The sequence below is a fragment of the Parasteatoda tepidariorum genome, chromosome 10, assembly GCF_043381705.1.
Source record: "Parasteatoda tepidariorum isolate YZ-2023 chromosome 10, CAS_Ptep_4.0, whole genome shotgun sequence".
Taxonomy (NCBI): Eukaryota; Metazoa; Arthropoda; class Arachnida; order Araneae; family Theridiidae; genus Parasteatoda; species Parasteatoda tepidariorum.
This window is the reverse complement of record NC_092213.1, coordinates 34,828,493-34,847,148: the sequence shown is the minus strand read 5'-3', so window position 1 is coordinate 34,847,148 and position 18,656 is coordinate 34,828,493. Positions and strand designations below refer to the sequence as shown.

Genomic DNA, 18,656 nt, shown 5'->3' with positions numbered 1-18,656 from the left:
TGCTTTCCAAATTCTTATATGCTCCTCACACTATTGTATTGATATATTTTGCTTTGGCTATATTGATACAATGTGAGAAAGCACTCTTTTTTGCATATATAATCGTGTGGGCTGATGAAAAGATTATATCTTTATTTTCCGGATTTTTAAAAAAAATTTCATCCTTTTTTTTCCAGTTGTTTATTATTTTTTTTCATTATTATTTTTCTCCCCCCCCCCATCTTTTTTTTTCATATGTCTATTATTTTCCTTTGTTTTATCTTCATTTTGAACTTATGTAATGAGTTCTGTTTACTTGCAGCTTATGCGCAATAAATGAAACTTTTTGTTTTTCTTATTTTTCTTCGTGTTTACTTGAATTTATTTATTTTGTTGTGTATATATATATATTAGATGTTAAACTAAAAAAACAATCTTGTAATCATATGTAAAAAGAATTACCTTGTTCAATAATATGATACAGATTTTTCTGGATGCCGCAAATTTACACAATATTTTGGTCAACATGTTCTAATATTTCAAACAATATGTGATAGTCTTCAAATATAATATTGTAAATTTACCGCAATCATAATAAGATGTTAAACTGAAATAAAATATCTTGTAATCAAGAACAAGAAGAATCAACTTACTAGATAATATAGCTCAACTACATAATTTACTATAACAGCAGTATACTTATAAAATATTATGATAAACAATAATAGTCAAGTTCGAGAGAGTAATAGATAAATAAAAACATGAATGAATGTCTAGTTCAATTCAAATTATTGTTCATGAAGCTTAAGTTTCTCAATTTTCTATCTAAACGAAATCTAACTCAACGACTTAAAAAAAATTGAAATCGATATTTTATTACAATAAACAACAACAATAATTGTCTTCTTTCATCAGATTCTGAACAATTTTAATAGAATTTTATTAAAAGCAACTCAAATGTAATTGAAGATCAAAAAAAAAAAATATACAAAAAAGTATTTTTTGTATAGCATAATTAAAATACACTTACAAGTGTACCAGGAAAACACCAAACAAAACCAATTTATTGAAAGTGTAAAACCAAGTTTAAAAAAAAAACAATCTCCTTTAAAGAAAAGTCTAACAATTCCATCAACTTTTTCAATCTCAGCGCCATTTTTTTTTCTCTCCCTCTCTCTCGACGCATTTCCTCGAAAAAGAAATTTCCTCCAATAGGGTGATCGTATTTCATTTCTTTAATAACATCTTAATTTGATAGTTCCACATCTAGAACTTTTTTTTATTCCAAATTCTCTCATCTCCCTACAGATAGCTCTCAACTAAGAATATTGATTCACGTTTATAACATTGACCGACACTCTTTACTCACGAGTTGCTTTTGTTCTTCTTTTGGAATAGTGTTGCTAAAAGCGTTGCCATTGGCAACAGAGTGTAATGTATGATCCGCTACTGTAATCCTTTCTCCTTCGTCGTAACGCATTTTATCTGTTACGGTAATGTGGAGTTATTTGAACTTATATGATTTGGTTTCGATTATCTAAGACTAAATATTTTTCTTGGCAAATTATTTTCTGAATATGTAAGAGATACCGTTCTTTTATTTTCTTGATTACTTAACTTGGGATGGTCCATAAAAAAGAACCTCTTTTCGCTGCAAGTAATAAAAATGTTTAAAAATTGAAAAATGAGGCTGTAACTTTTTTTTTCCATCAAAATTTAATTTATTGTTTTAATGTATCAGGGGCATAAAGAAATAATGTCGTTTCGGCGCATTAAATATTCGTTAGACTTAAAAGCTAATTCACTTGTTTGATCCATTTTGATTCATTTTCGATCAGGCATTGAAAAGCTAACATAACGAGGGTGAATGCATTATTAATTAAAAATAAAGTCTTGATAACAAATATCAAATTCTTTCCGGTTCCCGTGATATTTGTACTTTTTTCTGCAAAATATTTCTCAGAATGATGTATAGTGCCTTTATTAAAATTTTACTGCTTTTTTTACGTTATATATTATTAGTCAAAGGTAATAATAGCAAATTAAAAGAGTTTCAAAGATTTTGAATGATTACTTTCAATGCATAAATCTCACATTTTTACTCCTTATCTTAATGTCTGTATTTAGAATTTAACTTATTAAAATTTTACTGCTTATTTTACATTATATATTATTCGTCATAAGTAATAATAGCAAATTAAAAGAGTTTCAAAGATTTTGAATGATTACTTTCAATGCATAAATCTTATATTTTTACTCCTTATCTTAATGTCTGTATTTAGAATTTAACTTATTAAAATTTTACTGCTTATTTTACATTATACATTATTAGTCAAAAGTAATAATAGCAAACTAAAAGAGTTTCAAAAATTTTGAATGATTACTTTCAATGCATAAATCTTATATTTTTACTCCTTATCTTAATGTCTGTATTTAGAATTTAACTTATTAAAATTTTATTTAATTTAATAAACTTATTTAATAAAGTTTCGCACACAATTTTAAAATTCGTTTTACCCAAGATAATTCCACCCAAAAATAATTTTTAATAATTATTTGTTATTTTAATTGTTTTATTTAAAAAACTTATTTAATAAACTTATTTAATAAAGTTTCGCACGCAATTTTAAAATTCGTTTTACCCAAGATAACTCCACGCAAAAATGATTTTCAATAGTTATTTTTATTATTTTATTTAATAAACTTATTTAATAAAGTTTCGCACATAATTTTAAAATTCATTTTACCCAAGATAACTCTACGCAAAACTAATTTTCAATAATTATTTGTTATTTTTATTATTTTACTTAATAAACTCAAAAATATTTCGAATGGTAAGGTATGCAAATTTTTTTACATCATTTTAAAATATGTAAATTTACATGACAAAATACTAATCGAAATCGGTGGAACAGGTTCTGAGAAATCGAATTTTAAATGTACTACTTTCTAAAATTCCATTTCTCAGGAACTATTCGAGCGATTTTGCTTAAATTTTGTGTTTGTCTTATAAAATTCTACAAAATTATACAAAATTTGTATACATTACAACTCAAAACTTTTCGAGTATTATTAAATGAAATAATTAAAATTTTTAATAATAAATCCATAAAAAATAAAATTTACAAGAATGTCGCGCCAATTTTACATACCCTCATAATTTTTAAACAAAATTTACAATTTTTGGATGTTCAGAAAAAAATAAAATTTAAAAAACGGATTGGGCAAGAACCATTTCTTCCTCGAAATTTTGCCAATTTATGCTTTCTCAGTAGATTACTCGCCGCCATCTTCACTATATTTCTATTTGTTTCTTTTGTCTACATGTGAACAAGAACAGTTTTTGCCCATCATAGCCCATCTTCATTGTATAATAAACTCTCGATGAAAACCTATTTTACCCGTTATTTATTTATCAAAACTTAGTAATCTTTAAAATGAAACAGATGACGATCCAATCGTGATGTTTTTGCGAAAAATGGGCATGAATTGTCTCCTTTATCTTCATGTACTATAAATTTTTCATTGAGTCTAATTGTTATTATAATTTTCTCCAATTACTAGCCTTGATGTATGACGGAATTTTTCAAGATAAAAAGAATTCGTTTATGGACATTAGGCAATATTCTAATTTAAGGAATATTAAAAAAGAAACATTTAAGCGACTGCCCACGTTCGGTGAACTTTTTTTAAAAAAAATAAATTTTTAAGAACTTTTATGCTTAGTTATATAAAATGGGATAAAAAATGACACAAATAAGAAAAATTAAAACAATATATTTTATAGTTTGTAAAATTTTGTTGAAATTAGGTCAAAAATTAGTGATTTTTAAGAGTTACGCTGGACACTCTCAACTTAGTTGTGCGTAATAAAATACAATTTCCTTTGGAATATATATTATTCTAACCCTTTTCTGTGTTCTGAACTAAAAGTTAATCAAAATTTTAAAAATTTGGTGAAATATGCCCAATTACGTAGAAAAACAGCAAAATAACGATATATTTTTTAAGTTTTTTTGATTTACATAGCTATAAAATAATCAAATATTGGAATAGAATTTTAGTTCTAGTTCAGAACACAGATAATATTATTTATAACAGTGTTACAAAATTCAATCATAAAATTCCTAATAGTTTTTGAGAAATAAGGTCCAGCGGGAATGGAAAAACGGAAAAATGCAGTTTTCCAGAAAACACATTTTAAGATTTATTTGTACAGTAAAAGTAAATTACATTTATCATACAAGCATTAAACTATTTAAAAAGATATACCAAACCTCCATATACTGTATACTTGTTTAAATTGGACTTTTCACTGAATATTCTTTTTTTCTTGATCCTTTTTTCAATAAGTTGAAAATCTCCGTACAAATGCTCGATTTACTATTAGTAAACATTTGTTTAGTTTTTGTCATTTTAGATTTTAATTACTTTAGAAATACAGGTGATAATAACACTGTATAGCTTGAGTTAGATATAAAAAACAATAAAAGTGCAATTTCATATCAATACATAATTAAATATTTTAAAAATTTGAGTATGAAATTAGTACATTATATGTTTGTGTAATACACCATTACACAAAATTATAACCAATAAAACATATTTCTTTTATACTACATACTAATTTTACTCTATTTTGTGCTTTGAACTAAAAGTATAAAATTTATATAAAAAAGCTGAAAATATATACAATATTATGCTTAAAAACACAATATTTAAAATAACATTTTACGAAGATTTTTGAAAAAAGAAAGAAAAGATTTTTGAAGAAAATTAAAAATAACTAAAAAAATATCAAATTCTATCGAAAAAATTTCAAAATATAACTAGAATCTTGTTCAAGAACGGAATGTAAAGCGCGTGAATCAATTAGAAAACCATGTAGAAAACAAAATATGTAAACATCATAGCAGTTGCCATTCAAATCATATTTCTTAAAGAAAAATCATTAATAAATAATTTCCAGATGCATTTCAATACATTTATAATTATTATTAATATTATTTTATGGCTTTTTACTGAAAAGAAAACAAAAAACCAACGCATAACAGCTTTGTTTACATTAAATTCTGTCATTTTTTATTCACTTCCGGTTTTTCAGAATGTGACTTCCGGTTTTCAAATCGGCTATAACTTTACAAATAATTATCAGAAAATTAAAAGTAAAACATTTTTAGAATCTTGAAAGTTCATACTTTTTAAAAATATCTTAAACATAAAATCGATTTTTTGGACGAAATCACTCATTTCAAGGTAGGCAGTCGCCTTAATAATGCGCTGCAATTTTGATGTTTTTAAAGATTTTACTTAATTGATTAAATTTCGTATTTATCTTTAGGTATTTATTGGCATTTTGTTTTAAGCATAAAATACACTTTTATTTGAATTATTATCCTTTTTTAAATTAAATTTATTAATTTGTAATTTATTAAAATGTATTAATATAGTAATTTATTTACAAATTATTACATTATGATCAATATAATAATTTATTAATATTGTATAATTTACTAACTTATTAATATTACATAATATACTAACTTATCAATATATATAAATTTATTAATAAGTTGAGATTTATAATTTTTTTATGGGAAAAGCTAACAATAAACATGTTTTTAAAAATTTTAACAATTGTTTTTCATTTTAAAGTTTTTTTTAATAATTTTTTGTATTTTTTAAGAATGTTTAGGTCATTAACATCACAGCCCTGGTAATAAAAATCATTTTTAAAGTTGATATTATAAAATTGACAAATATTATTAAATATTTCATTCAATTTCTAGATCTTTATCTTCAAGCCTTTACTGAACTCTGTATTACAAATATTATTGTATTTTGAAATTCCTTATTAATTTTTTTTAAAAAAATAACAATTGCTCCAAGTCAAAATGTTAAAAAAAATTCAGTTCTGGAAGGATAGTTAACATATTGACTTTTTCTTAACTTATTATGCATTTCGGTATAAATTTGTTTTAAAATATTAAAGGAAAATGATTCGAAAGCTTTTCACGCGGCAAGGTTACTAAAAATATTTCAGAGAAAATCGAAAATATTCTATACAATAGCTCACTATCTGAGTAGCAAACAATTTCACATGCGTTTTCAAATACGAAATATATTATTGTGCTGAACAAATATGAATATTTTTTATTGAGGAAGAGTAAGTAAATATGAATATAAAAATGTACCAATAAATATTTCAGTTTTCTGTCTTGTTTGACTTTAACATCCCATGTATGCGTCACAGTGAATGAACGAAAATGGTTTTTGACGACTTTCACCGGTGAATGTCAATGCCCAAAATATTTTATAGTTCCGATTTGATATTAATGTATACATCAATATTTATTCAGTATTTTAATATATGATTAGGAGAAACATTAATGTTGCAAGCACCGAGCAAGTACAAGGATAATGACCGGTATTCGCTACCCAAACTTATTTTAGATTAGAACTCTTAGCCCAGTTTACACTTGTCCGGTATTCCCTACATTGATGTTTCTTTCCTTACCTGCTCCCGCTTGCGAAAGAATTGAAACAAATCATTCGCATAGGGAAGGATCTCAAAATTGAAAGGCTAGTGGTGCATGCTTGTTGTTTTGCAAATAGTGCAATCAGATTCAGGGTTCAAATTGCGTCAGCGACTGCTCGATTCGTATACAATTCTTTGGTTACCCTCCATTGACTTCCAAAGAAAATTATCAGTAGTTAGCAGATTACAGATTGTCATCGGGCTAAACACTGGAGGTTTTCATCTACATATAATCTCAAACACGAGTCACCTTCTTGTTAACTTCTGGAGTGACCTCTTTTATCTCAGTACTTCATGTAGGAATTTCATTAGTGTTTACTTTTAGTAATGCTACAATTTTTAAATGCATTTGCTTATTAGTTTTATTTATAAGAATTGGTTTTTTCGTATTTAAATACTTTGTTAAATTGTGGAGGATATGCTATTTTAATTTTAATTCTCAGTCGATACTTAATAATTCAAAATTCTAGTTTTAAAAAATTTTTAAACACATCTCAAATCTAAAACAAATACATTTTACCTTTTCAGATACTACTAAAGACTATGCTATAACTGTGATATTAAATAAAGAAGAATCCGAATTAGAATTTGTTGAGTTGCGTTCACCTGATGATGAGGTAACTATTCCTTAAACTATTGCATTAATCTATTTTCTGTAACTATTCCTTGCTGCCACATATTCTATTTCATCACAATGTTGTCCTATGAATTTTTACATTTTCATTTAGTAATAAAATCAACTTAAATTTGTTAAATTTAAATAAATATTATTATTAAGGGATATATCATGATTCAAATTTGTTTTATTTGAACTTTTGAAAGTTTCGCTATTCGTAAAACTAATTTTATTTATATTTACTCATTTTTATTGAAAGCAATATTGTATTGAATAATATTGAATTATATTGTATTGAATAATATTGAATTATATTGTATTGAATAATATTGTATTATTGAAGTATTTTAAAAATGCATGAATATACTTATAATTTTTAGAAATTGGTATTTTTGAAAAATACAATTTAATTTTTTTCAAATTGAGTTTTTTTTTTTAATTTTGCATTTGTGTTATATTACTTACACTCGTAAATAATTGATATTCAAATATTATTTTGAAAATGTGCAAGAAGAAATATGCAGAGTTTATAAATAGATTATTTTAAGTTATTCAAATTTTAATGAGGAACAGCATCTTTTCAGTTTCGATCTCTCTATTGATGAACTATACGTTGGTTTACAGTAGATTTAATCTTAAAATCCTTGACACAGTGGCCGAAATTAGTATATATGTAAAGAAACAAATTTTGATCTCCCTAATCTGTTTTTCTAGAAATGAGAATTTGTTTTCCTTCCTCATTTAAATAGTAATTTGATTCTAATAATGTGCACATTTTTCAGTTTAATTTGAACGAAGAGTTCAAAAATATATATTAAGGGCTGTGGATCATCCTAAATTCTTCTTTTTCTTTGATAAAAGTTGCAATTTAGGTATCGAAATACTTACTTAAAAATTGTATCTCTTGTGTTTACATACAGTGAAATATGCTTAAAATATATGTATATATAACATAGGGATTCTGTTGTAATTGGCATGCAAAATAAAGAGCAAATTTTTAATTTTTAACTGACATCAGAGCTAATTAATATTTTTTTTAAATTTGTTATAAATATTGAATATTTTCTTCTATTTCCATGCATCCTGAATAAGCTAATCAGCTTTCTAATAAAAGAAAAACTGATAGCAAAATTCCTAAAACGACTTTCAAAAACGCACCTTTTTACATTTTTAATTAGTTAAAAAAATAATTCTTGTTAGAGAATCTCTGAGAAGAATTTCTGTTCTTAGAATATTCAACTGAAAAGATGAAGCAGTGAGTTTTCAAAAATCTGTATTGAAATTTTAATACTCACTTTTTTTAGTCTTAGCTGGACTTGGTTAGCTTGTGGGGGGCGGAGTTATCGACCATGCCAACCGTCATCTATCAAAAGGTACCTCTTGATAGAATCAAGTTAGCATGCTTTATATACTAGTGAATGATGTTAAACTTTCATAGTGGTAGTTACGCCACAGTACTCCCCCACCAGAATTTTATCAGAGATATAATTCGATGAACAGATCTCACTAGTTGATGTACTTGTGAAAGACCGGGAGAGAGTCACCGGATTTTTTGAGTGCTGAATGTGAGAGGTGTATTAACATCACAGTCGAAGTCGCTCCTGTGTTGCCATTAGCAGTCGAGAGTATGCAGGCGTTGAGAGTGTAGACGTTGTGTGTTCGAGACGAGACTGAGTAGCAACAGCGCAGGAGGTGAATAATGCATTCACATATAGCAAGTCAACGGTTCAATGTGGACTATCCATCGAAGTAGGCGTTACCGTTAAGAGATTACGAAGTGGGCGTTACTTGCGTGAGCAGATCACGTTCGAAGGTCACCAATGTGGGGGCGGAGTTATCGACCATGCCTACTGTCATATATCAAAAGGTACCTCTTGAATGAATCAAGTTAGCATGCTTTATATACTAGTGAATGATGTTAAACTTTTGTAGTGGTAGTTACGCCACAAGCTTATAATAAATGGAAATTGAAAGTAGTATAAATTGTCTTTGTTTTATGTATTTTTAAGTATCAATGCCTGTTTCTTTATATATTTCTATATGGTTGTGCGTATTATTATGATGTTTTGAGTATTATAATGGCACTTTTTTATATTTATATATATCTTAATACAAGAATTTTTTACGTACACATCTAATTTTATAATCAACAAAATTGCTGAAATTTTGAAATTATTTATGTGTAATTCCCTATAGTATGAGATGAGATCATACAATCACCTGATACTCAGCATCCAATATATTCGAATTTGCGCCCAATATTTCGAACAATTTCATCACTAAAAAATATTTAAATTTTTTTTCTGTTCATATGCTTTCCCAAAATGATTTTAAATTTAAAAATTAAAAATTTTACCAGCAATGGTGGAAAATTTTAATTAAAATAAAAAAAAGTATATAAGAAGGCTAAGAAAAGGTAAAGGCTCAGAGATAGGCTCGATTCGAGTGGTTTTTTGGAATGTTTTATGCTACATGAATATTTCATTATTTGAGTCAAATAGATTTCTTTTTTCGTGTCTAAAATGTAAAAAAATACTTTGCAAAAATGTCATAGTACATGTAAGAAAATGCTAAGAAATTTAAATTTATCACTTTTATTTAACAATTAAAACTAACTAAAAAAAGTTAATTAAGTTTAAATAAATTACTGTTTAAGAGATATGGGTTTATTTTCTCCTAAATTAAATATTTTTGAATAAAAAAATATCATTTTCTGTCACTATTTTTAGCTTGGATCTCATGTACTAATGAATACTTGTTTTTCTTTACACAAAATAAATGTGTAAGTTATATTTCAGAACAATTTTCATCTCTCAAAAAAATTTTATAGTTTTTTGTACTCTTAAAAAACCATAAGATTTTATCGTGTGAAATGTAACTTTGTGATTGATTTTGTAACCTTTTTAAGATATTTCATTTGAAACATTTTGTCTGGGTTCCGAAGATATATTTAAAATATGTGCTTATTTTTGATACCAAAATATGCGGAAAAGAAATATTTTTTGGAAAAGAAATCTTCAATGCATCTGGTTTAAAATATAATGTGTAATACCGTATAATACCAGTGAGGGTGGGGTTTGTTTGGTGATGAATATTTTCCAAACATTTTCAATTTCTTGTTTATTTCCTATAGTTTTTAATACAGTCTTAATGCTTAAAACTTTTAACCTAATTCTTTAATATAACATAAAATAAAATGAAAAATAGTATAGCTAACTGGAACTGGAAAAAAATTGATGAATTTTATACTGATAAACATGACAAAAAAACTAAATTAATATAACATACCATACGGAAATTAAAATTAATTATGTATTTATTTATATATTTATAGTAGTATTATATAAACTTACTACAAATTATTTATTTCAACACAGAAGACTTGAAGACTTAATAGCTGTGTTTTTATTGACATAATTTCAAAAAATTCTTTTAAATGGGTTTTACCATTATTAAACTTAAAATAAACTAAAAAATCAATTTTTTCGATTTTTCATAATTATTGGATTTTGTAAAGTATCTATCATTGGTATATTATAAACTATTGAAATACTTAAGACTTGCTTTAAGTATAACTAATTTTAAGTTTTACTTGGTTGTGATTAGAATTAATAGAAAAGTATATGTTAATTAATAAGTTGAGTTAGAACTTAATTTTACAACTCAGTTTTTCAAACTCTGTGCATTAAAAATTCCGTTTTAAGTATAGAGAAAGCCAAATAAACATTTGTTAAGTATTGTCCCGATTTTCAAGACGTTTTTGAAACGGAACAGGAACTTAGCTTGTTAATGTTTTCCAAAACCTTTTTATGGAAGACAAAATACAAAAAAACATTTAATGATCTATTTGATACGCAGGATGTTCTGTAATTGGCCTTTTTAATATGTATTATTAGAATCCCGAAGAAAAATAAATAAATAATTATTTTTCAATAAAGATTGTAAATTTTTTTCAATAGAACAATTGTTAAATTCTGATAAATCGCTGGTGCTAAAAGCAAGATAGATTAAGAACCTCAAAACCTGTTTGATTGTCTGTGGAGAATTTAGAGATACGATCGCTTAAAGCATCTTCAAATTTCGCTAAAAAGTTTTGTTTCGTTTTGTTAAACTTGTTTTATGTTTTTAGCTCCACATTTCGTCAGGTTTTGTCGATTTCAGACTAGGTCTGAGCTTGCCTCAGCCCTAAACGTTGTGTATAGATATTTTTTTATAAAACGAATGAGACATTCTTACCTTGCATGACCAGCTTATTTACTGCAATTTAAGCATTTGTGTAAAATTTAAAGATATATTGGGCAACTGATAACAAGTTTTGTAGCTACAAGTAATTCTACCGTTAACCTGTAACTATCAATATATCTCATCTGTGGTAACTTGTATATATATATATAAAATTTTTCTTTTAAGTGGTTTAATTTATCGAAATAGCTGAGTACTTAAAATATCAATTAATAATCTAAAACACATATAAAAATAATCTTTATTAAGATTAAGCGAATATAAATGAAAGTATAATTTAATTACAGTTGTGCCATTTTTTTTTTTTTTTTACTTTTTGATGAGACATCATTTAAACTGTTAGAAATTGCTGAATAAGGTATTTCAGTGAAGTTTCTGTACGACCTGATTTATTTGAAAACGTTAACAATCATAAAATTGCCATTGATTTAGCGTACAAATTCTATCATTCAAACTACCATTTTCTGTCTAAATTTGAAAAAATTTGTTAAATAGTAATCTGACATAGATGATAGCACTACGTTTATCCAACATAGTCACCTGATTGTAAGATACCGATTTATGGTATATAAATAGAGTTTCAATTAGAAGATAATTATAAAAAATCCATGTAAAGTGTTGCAAGTAATTCATATAAATATTTAAATAATTTACATAAGACATTGAACATTTTCAAAGCCTGAACATTTTCTTTGACCTTTAAATATTTTTCTGTTTTCGTTGATTCAATGATAATTTCTCTAAGAAAAGCGAAAGTTCATCTTCAGAAATTTTAATCTGCTTTCGAGCCTTAACTGTAACATTTATTTCAAAACGTGTGATTACGTCAGAATTACGGTATCGAAAGCACTATCAATATACAGAATTATACTTAACTAGCTCTCATAAGAGTATTTAAAGTGAATGTAGAGTTGTGCTAATAAGGATGATCTTAGAACAGAACAACGAGAAATTAGTACAACGCACAGAACAACGAGGTCTTTTTTTAGTGACTGAAGGTGATTGCACCGTTTCTTACCTGAGACCGAATGCGCCCCAGATGTCAGGAGTGGTAACTCTTAAATGACCTAAACTAAGCATTTCATCAACGGAAGCAAGAGATATATTGATGATAATGATGTTTGCTTGAATTTTGGGACTAGTCAGAGATTCGATATTAGAGTACACCTTTCACGAGAAATTTTACGCCTTTTTTCTTAAACATTTGTCTTAACTATGTTCCCAATTAATTGCTACCATTTGACGATAAATATCTTTGCATTACACTCCCCTTATGCCACTGAAACTCTTATCATGGTGCTCTGTTCTGTTTGGACGCATTACTCTAAGCATGAATTTACATTCACTTTCAATGCTCTCACGCAAACTGATTTATTAGTTATTCGCAATATGTATAGCATTATTATAACGCTTGTTCTCTTCTCATTTCGACAACACTGTATAATTGAAGAGATTAGTGGAAGAAGCAGGTAAGTGACATGTTCAAGGGTATTTATAAATCAGGGGAAATAATAAAAAGTGGCCATATCCATATGAATATACTTAATGTAACGGAATCGCTTTTGCTTTCTTTTTAATTTTGACATAACTAATCCACATTCGCTTTAAGTAAGCTTGCACGATTTTTTCTTTCAAATTAGGTAAATAAAATATTGCAAAAAAATATTTTCCTCAACTTCTATTAAATCAACAAAAAAAAAATAGTTCGGATACCCCTTTTTACCTTCTTAAACTAATTAAAACCACTCTGAAAATGTCACTTATCTTGTTCTTCGCCTAAACTCTTCAATAACTGGACAACATTTTCTTAAATTCTTAAAATTGTCTAATAGTTTGCTTTGCATTTTTTTTCACAATATAGAGTGATGAAAAAGATATCAATGTGAAAGAAACTGCAACACATGTGCGCAACTCTCTGAACATTCCATACGCCGATGCCCACGTGATCGTCTATTCAGTGACAAACAGAAGGAGCTTTCTGCGCGCTTTAGACCTTACTTCCAAAGTTTTAAGAACGTTCAAGAGAAGTGCTGTTCTTTTAGTTGGGAATAAATCTGATTTGGTGAGAGTAAGAGCAGTGACTACGGATGGTAAGTGAGAATTAATTCACAATATAACAGTTTATTTATTTTCAAATCAGAAGTCGTCATGGAGAAATCTTCAGAGGAAGGTATTGGCTCACAATGGGCTGTCTGGCCAACTATGATGATGATGATGATAACTGTTTATTTATCAGATTCTTGATTCTTTTTTTTTTTGTTATGGAATTTTTAAACTTTAGATTTCGACCTATATTTGAGTATCCATTTTTAAATGGATACTCAGTTTAAAATAAAAGTATTTAAACTTTTAATTGTATGTCAAAGAATTTTTAAATTTTTGATATCAACGTATGTTCAAGTTTCCTTAATGAAACAAGAGTATTTAAACTTTAAAGTGAATGTCAAAGAATTTTTGAATTTTAGATATCAACGTGTATTTGAGTATGTCTATTAAAATAAGAGTGTTTAAACTTTAAATTGGACGCTGAAGACTTTTTTAAATTTTAGATATCAACCTATATTTAAGTATTTCTAATAAAATAAAAGTATTTAATTTTTAAATTGGATGTCAAAGAATTTTTAAATTTTCGATATCAACGTATGTTTAAGTTTCCTTAATAAAACAAGAGTATTTAAACTTTAAAGTGAATGTCAAAGAATTTTTGAATTTCAGATACCATTGTATATTTGTAAGGTCTATTAAAATAAGAGTATTAAATTAAGGCTTTAGTTAAAGGCTTTTTTAAATTTTAGATATCAACCTATATTTAAGTATTTCTAATGAAATAAAAGTATTTAAACTTAAAATTGGATGTCAAAGAATTTTTAAATTTTTGATATCAACGTATGTTTAAGTTTCCTTAATAAAACAAGAGTATTTAAACTTTAAAGTGAATGTCAAAGAATTTTTGAATTTTAGATACGAATGTATGTTTGTGTGGTCTATTAAAATAAGAGTATTTAAACTTTAAGTTGAAAGTTTAATACATTTTTAAATTTTAGATATCAATCTCTATTTAAGTATTTCTATTAAAATAAAAATATTTAAAATTTAAATTGGATGTCAAAGAATTTTTAAATTTTAGACATTAACTTATATTTAAGTATCCCTGTTAAAATAAGAGTACTTAAACTTTAATTTTAATAGTTCTGGATTAAAAATTAAGGTAATGCTTTTTAAATATTTTTCTTTTGTCATTTTTATTTTAAAAAATATTTAGAAATTACAAAAATATTGAGGATTATGGATATTATTTAAATAAGATAATAATTGGGTTTTTATTTTTATTTGAGTGCAATTCAGCAGAAAAACTAAAGTGCTGAAAAATTTTGATTTTTTTTTCAGTCTAGTATTCGCACTAAGTGCTTCTTAGCACCTTTAATGCAATCAACTTTTTTAAAATTGACGAATCTTAACAAGATAAGAACTAAACTTTTCATCTCATTCTGTGACGGGTAAAAGGGATAATATGCTTACATGCTTTGCTAATTTTAGAAATGGGTTTTAAATTTCATTATTCAAATTTACCCACATAAACCATGAGTTTGATGTGTACTCGTTAAGTCAAATATGTGAAATTTTAAAATTCAATCTCTCGAGAACTATTCGTTGAAATTTTGAATTTTGTTCTTTTAAATTATATGCTTAAAAATCATGAAAAAATTTGTATATCTTACAATTCTAATTCTTTTTTTATGAAATATTAAACAATAAAAAATAATAAATTATTATGAATTATTTTTTGTCATTATTGCATTTTTATTGCATTGTTTATTATTGCATTTTGATGGAAAAAAAACGAATTTCACAATTGTTTGCAAACATTTTCTGATTCGCTTAAAAAGTTATTGAAATGTGACGAAATTCACAGTAACTTTTAATCACTATCCAAAAAAAATTTCGAAACTATAATTTCCAAACTGTGATTTCTCACTATTTTTTAAGGGTCAAAAATCCAAATTCGTCGAAAAAGATGCAATTTTTATTCCGAGAATGTGCGTTTTAGCGTCTGATTTAGCAACTTAAAATATTATTGTGATGTCACAATTGGCATTACATATTTATTTCCTATCTTTTTAAAATATCCTTCATTACTTAAGCTTATTTTTATTAATAGAATTATTTTTAAAAATAATCNTCACAAACTTAATCTTTTTAAAACAAACATAAAATATTTATTTCTTCTCTTCTAGATTAATGTAACGGATACTTTTTTATTTCATTACTAATGCAGACTTATATATTCACTGTCGCCTTTAATCGAAAACAAAAATCTATTTATAGCTTTTTATTCCAATTTTCCAACGGCTAAATGTTTCGGTTGCATGGTTGTAATAATTCACATAAATTGGTTGGCGACTCGTGATCGCCAAGGTGTTCTTTTACATCCATGTTGATATGCTAGTTGGCTTTGTTTTGGCTATGGTATATTAGGAAAAATCGGCAAATTATGGATCTCCTACCCATACTTTCTATGTCCGTTGGGAATAATTATATTCACTTTTAATTTCAAAATTTGCGATTATCTGCTTGCATCACAATTATCTGCTTTAATAAATAAACATATTTAAGGTGAGGCTCATGAACCATGTGAATTTAGTCTGAGCCAGTAAAAATCCAATCATTAGATCAAAAGTTATTCAGGGTGTTTACTTTAGGACAATGTACGATGTTTTTGCAACAGTTTAAGCCCGTGAAGTACGTCACACTTGTTTGCAGGTTAATGTTGTAAATAGCCTTAAATATATTTTGTGAATAAGGTGAAACCTATCACATTGTGAATATTGTTAAACCTATCACGCTGTGAATAAGGTTAAACATATCACGTTGTGAATAAGGTTAAACACATCACGCTGTGAATATGGTTAAACATATGACACTGCGAATAACGTTAAAATTAAACTTTTCAGCTTGTATATATCATTTAAATTGCACTCTTAATGTTGCGGATATCGTTAAAATATCACATTGTGAATAACGTTAAGCATATCATGTTATAAACAACGTTAAAACTAAACACTTTATCTTGTGTTTAACATTAAAATTACATTCTTAATTCTGTGAATAACGTTAAGATTCAAACACATGCAGGTAGTAAAGGAATTAAGTAAGCACGAATCAAATGGAAGCTTTATTATCCAGTATTGACCATTTCTTTTATTCACAGATGGTCAATCTGCCGCAAAAGAGAGAGGCTGTTCTTTCATTGAGACCTCAGCTGCCATCAATCATCAGGTTGACGAGTTACTCGCATCTATATTGACTCAAATACGAGCCAAAAATAAAACTTCCTCAGATTGCTCTGCTGCCAGCAGGTGGAGCCACTCTCCTTATTCCCTGTCAAGAGCCAAAGGGTTGATCAAGAAATTCCTGAAGAAAGCTTGCTTCCAGTCTAAATCATCAGACAATCTTCAAAGGCTGTAAGAAGCCAATGAATCAGTGCCTTTTTCTTTGTCAGAAATCTGTTTGTGGTTCGAATGATTTGAATTGTAGTGTGTTGTTCTCATCTTCATAGAATAAATGTTTTTAAAAAATGGTGTAATATCGTGCAGAGATGAATGTGGTTATCATACTTCTTGGATTTTTTTATGCATTACTATGTTTAAATTTGAACTGAAACCTGGTTCATTTTAAGACCTTATTACGATAGCAGCAAAATTTGCATAGTATTATGGATTAAGTTACCGATATTGTGCAATAGCGTTGAAAGCATTTCTAAAAATGCATTTAAATAAATATAATAGTTAGACAACCAGAAGGAAATGTGGGTATTTGCTTTATCATGATTCATACGAAATATGTGAGGTAAAACTTGTCAAATTTATTAAGTATAGGCTTAAAAAAAAGAATGAGGAAAGGCAATAAATTTGCAATAAAAAATCTAAAATTAATTACTGTTTGTTTTAGTATCTTAAATTCAATACTAAAGTAAATAACACCTTAAATTTTTATAAAAGGTTTTTGCAGTTTGTTTTAGTAACTCAAATTCTATACTAAAGTAAATAACACCTTAAATCTTTATAAAGGATTTTGACAGTTTGCTTTAATATCTTAAGTTCAATACTATCAAAAACAAATATAAACTAAATCAGGTGTTGTGATTGCTTAATTGCAACGAAATAAATAAAAATAGAAAAACTTTAGTTAAATTTCTGAATTATATTTGCAATTTAAAATTATTTTTAGCTTGTGTGTATTATTTCAATGAATAAAAGAGGACTAAATTTTAAATTATATTCAGAAAAAAGTAAACAGATTAAGACTTAAACAAATAAAATAGAATTTATTCTAAATTAAATGAGCGAGGAAAGTTTGGTTTAAATACATTTATTTTTAAAATATGAAACGAAAATTCTAAAAACTGTGCTTGACTTTCAAGCATTTTATTTTGTACTACATTATAAGTTAAGTTATAAAAAAGATCCCTTGGTCCATCAGACTGCATAAAAATCATATTATTAGACTAAAAGTGATTAAAAGTCATTAAACATGTCTTAGTTTCTATTTATTGCAGTCTGACTGCGCTTTCTTTAAGCTTACTGATAAAGATAAATTTTCTTCAGAAATGTTGTAATGATATTATAATTATAGAACTAAGAAGACTATTCATGATTGATTTCGCTTATGAGAAATAATTTTGTCTATGGAGATACATTTCAAATAGTTTATATTCTTCATAAAACTGATTTTTTTTGTCTGCTACAACTATAAGAACTATACTCTTTGTAAATAAAATATGCGCCTCAAGGTCTCGCGAATTTATCCACTACCCACGCTTTTCTCACTAAACTGTGCCATAGTTTAAGCAAATCTCTTTTTTTCCCCCAGTTGTACATTTCTGTATGACAGTGATTCTCAAATTTTTTTTTTTTTTTTTGTGGTGACACACTTTCAACGATTTCGAAATTTGACGGCACAAAATGAAAAAAATTAGTTTAAAAATTGTTTACTTACCTATAATACACTGTGTTAAAATTATTTTGAATGTGAAATAAAATAGTATGTACTACAAAAGCATGTTTAATAAGGGATTCATTATTTCTTCCGACTATTTTTTTGTTAGTTAGAAACAGTTATTTATTTTTTTGCTAGTTATTAATTGTTGGCTTGTTTACTATAGTTATTATCTGTTCGTTTTTTTTTTTTTACATTAATCTTATTATTTTTTGTGATTTCCTGTAAACTAGTATTTTTGCTAATTATTAATTGTTAGCTTTTTCTTTGTTAGTTATCCTTTAT

General features: G+C 26.5%; 1 protein-coding gene across 1 annotated transcript in view; it reads left to right on the top strand.

The window, feature by feature from the left end:
- The window catches only part of LOC107457418 (uncharacterized), a 65,001-nt gene extending 47,353 nt beyond the window's left edge, over window positions 1-17,648 (top strand). Inside the window, exons 5-7 of the mRNA XM_043044283.2 lie at window positions 7,046-7,134; window positions 13,237-13,465; window positions 16,585-17,648. Coding sequence (XP_042900217.1) covers window positions 7,046-7,134; window positions 13,237-13,465; window positions 16,585-16,841 — 575 coding nt within the window. The 3' untranslated portion in view covers window positions 16,842-17,648. The remainder of the gene's footprint in view (window positions 1-7,045; window positions 7,135-13,236; window positions 13,466-16,584) is intronic.
- Window positions 17,649-18,656: the final 1,008 nt, after the last annotated feature.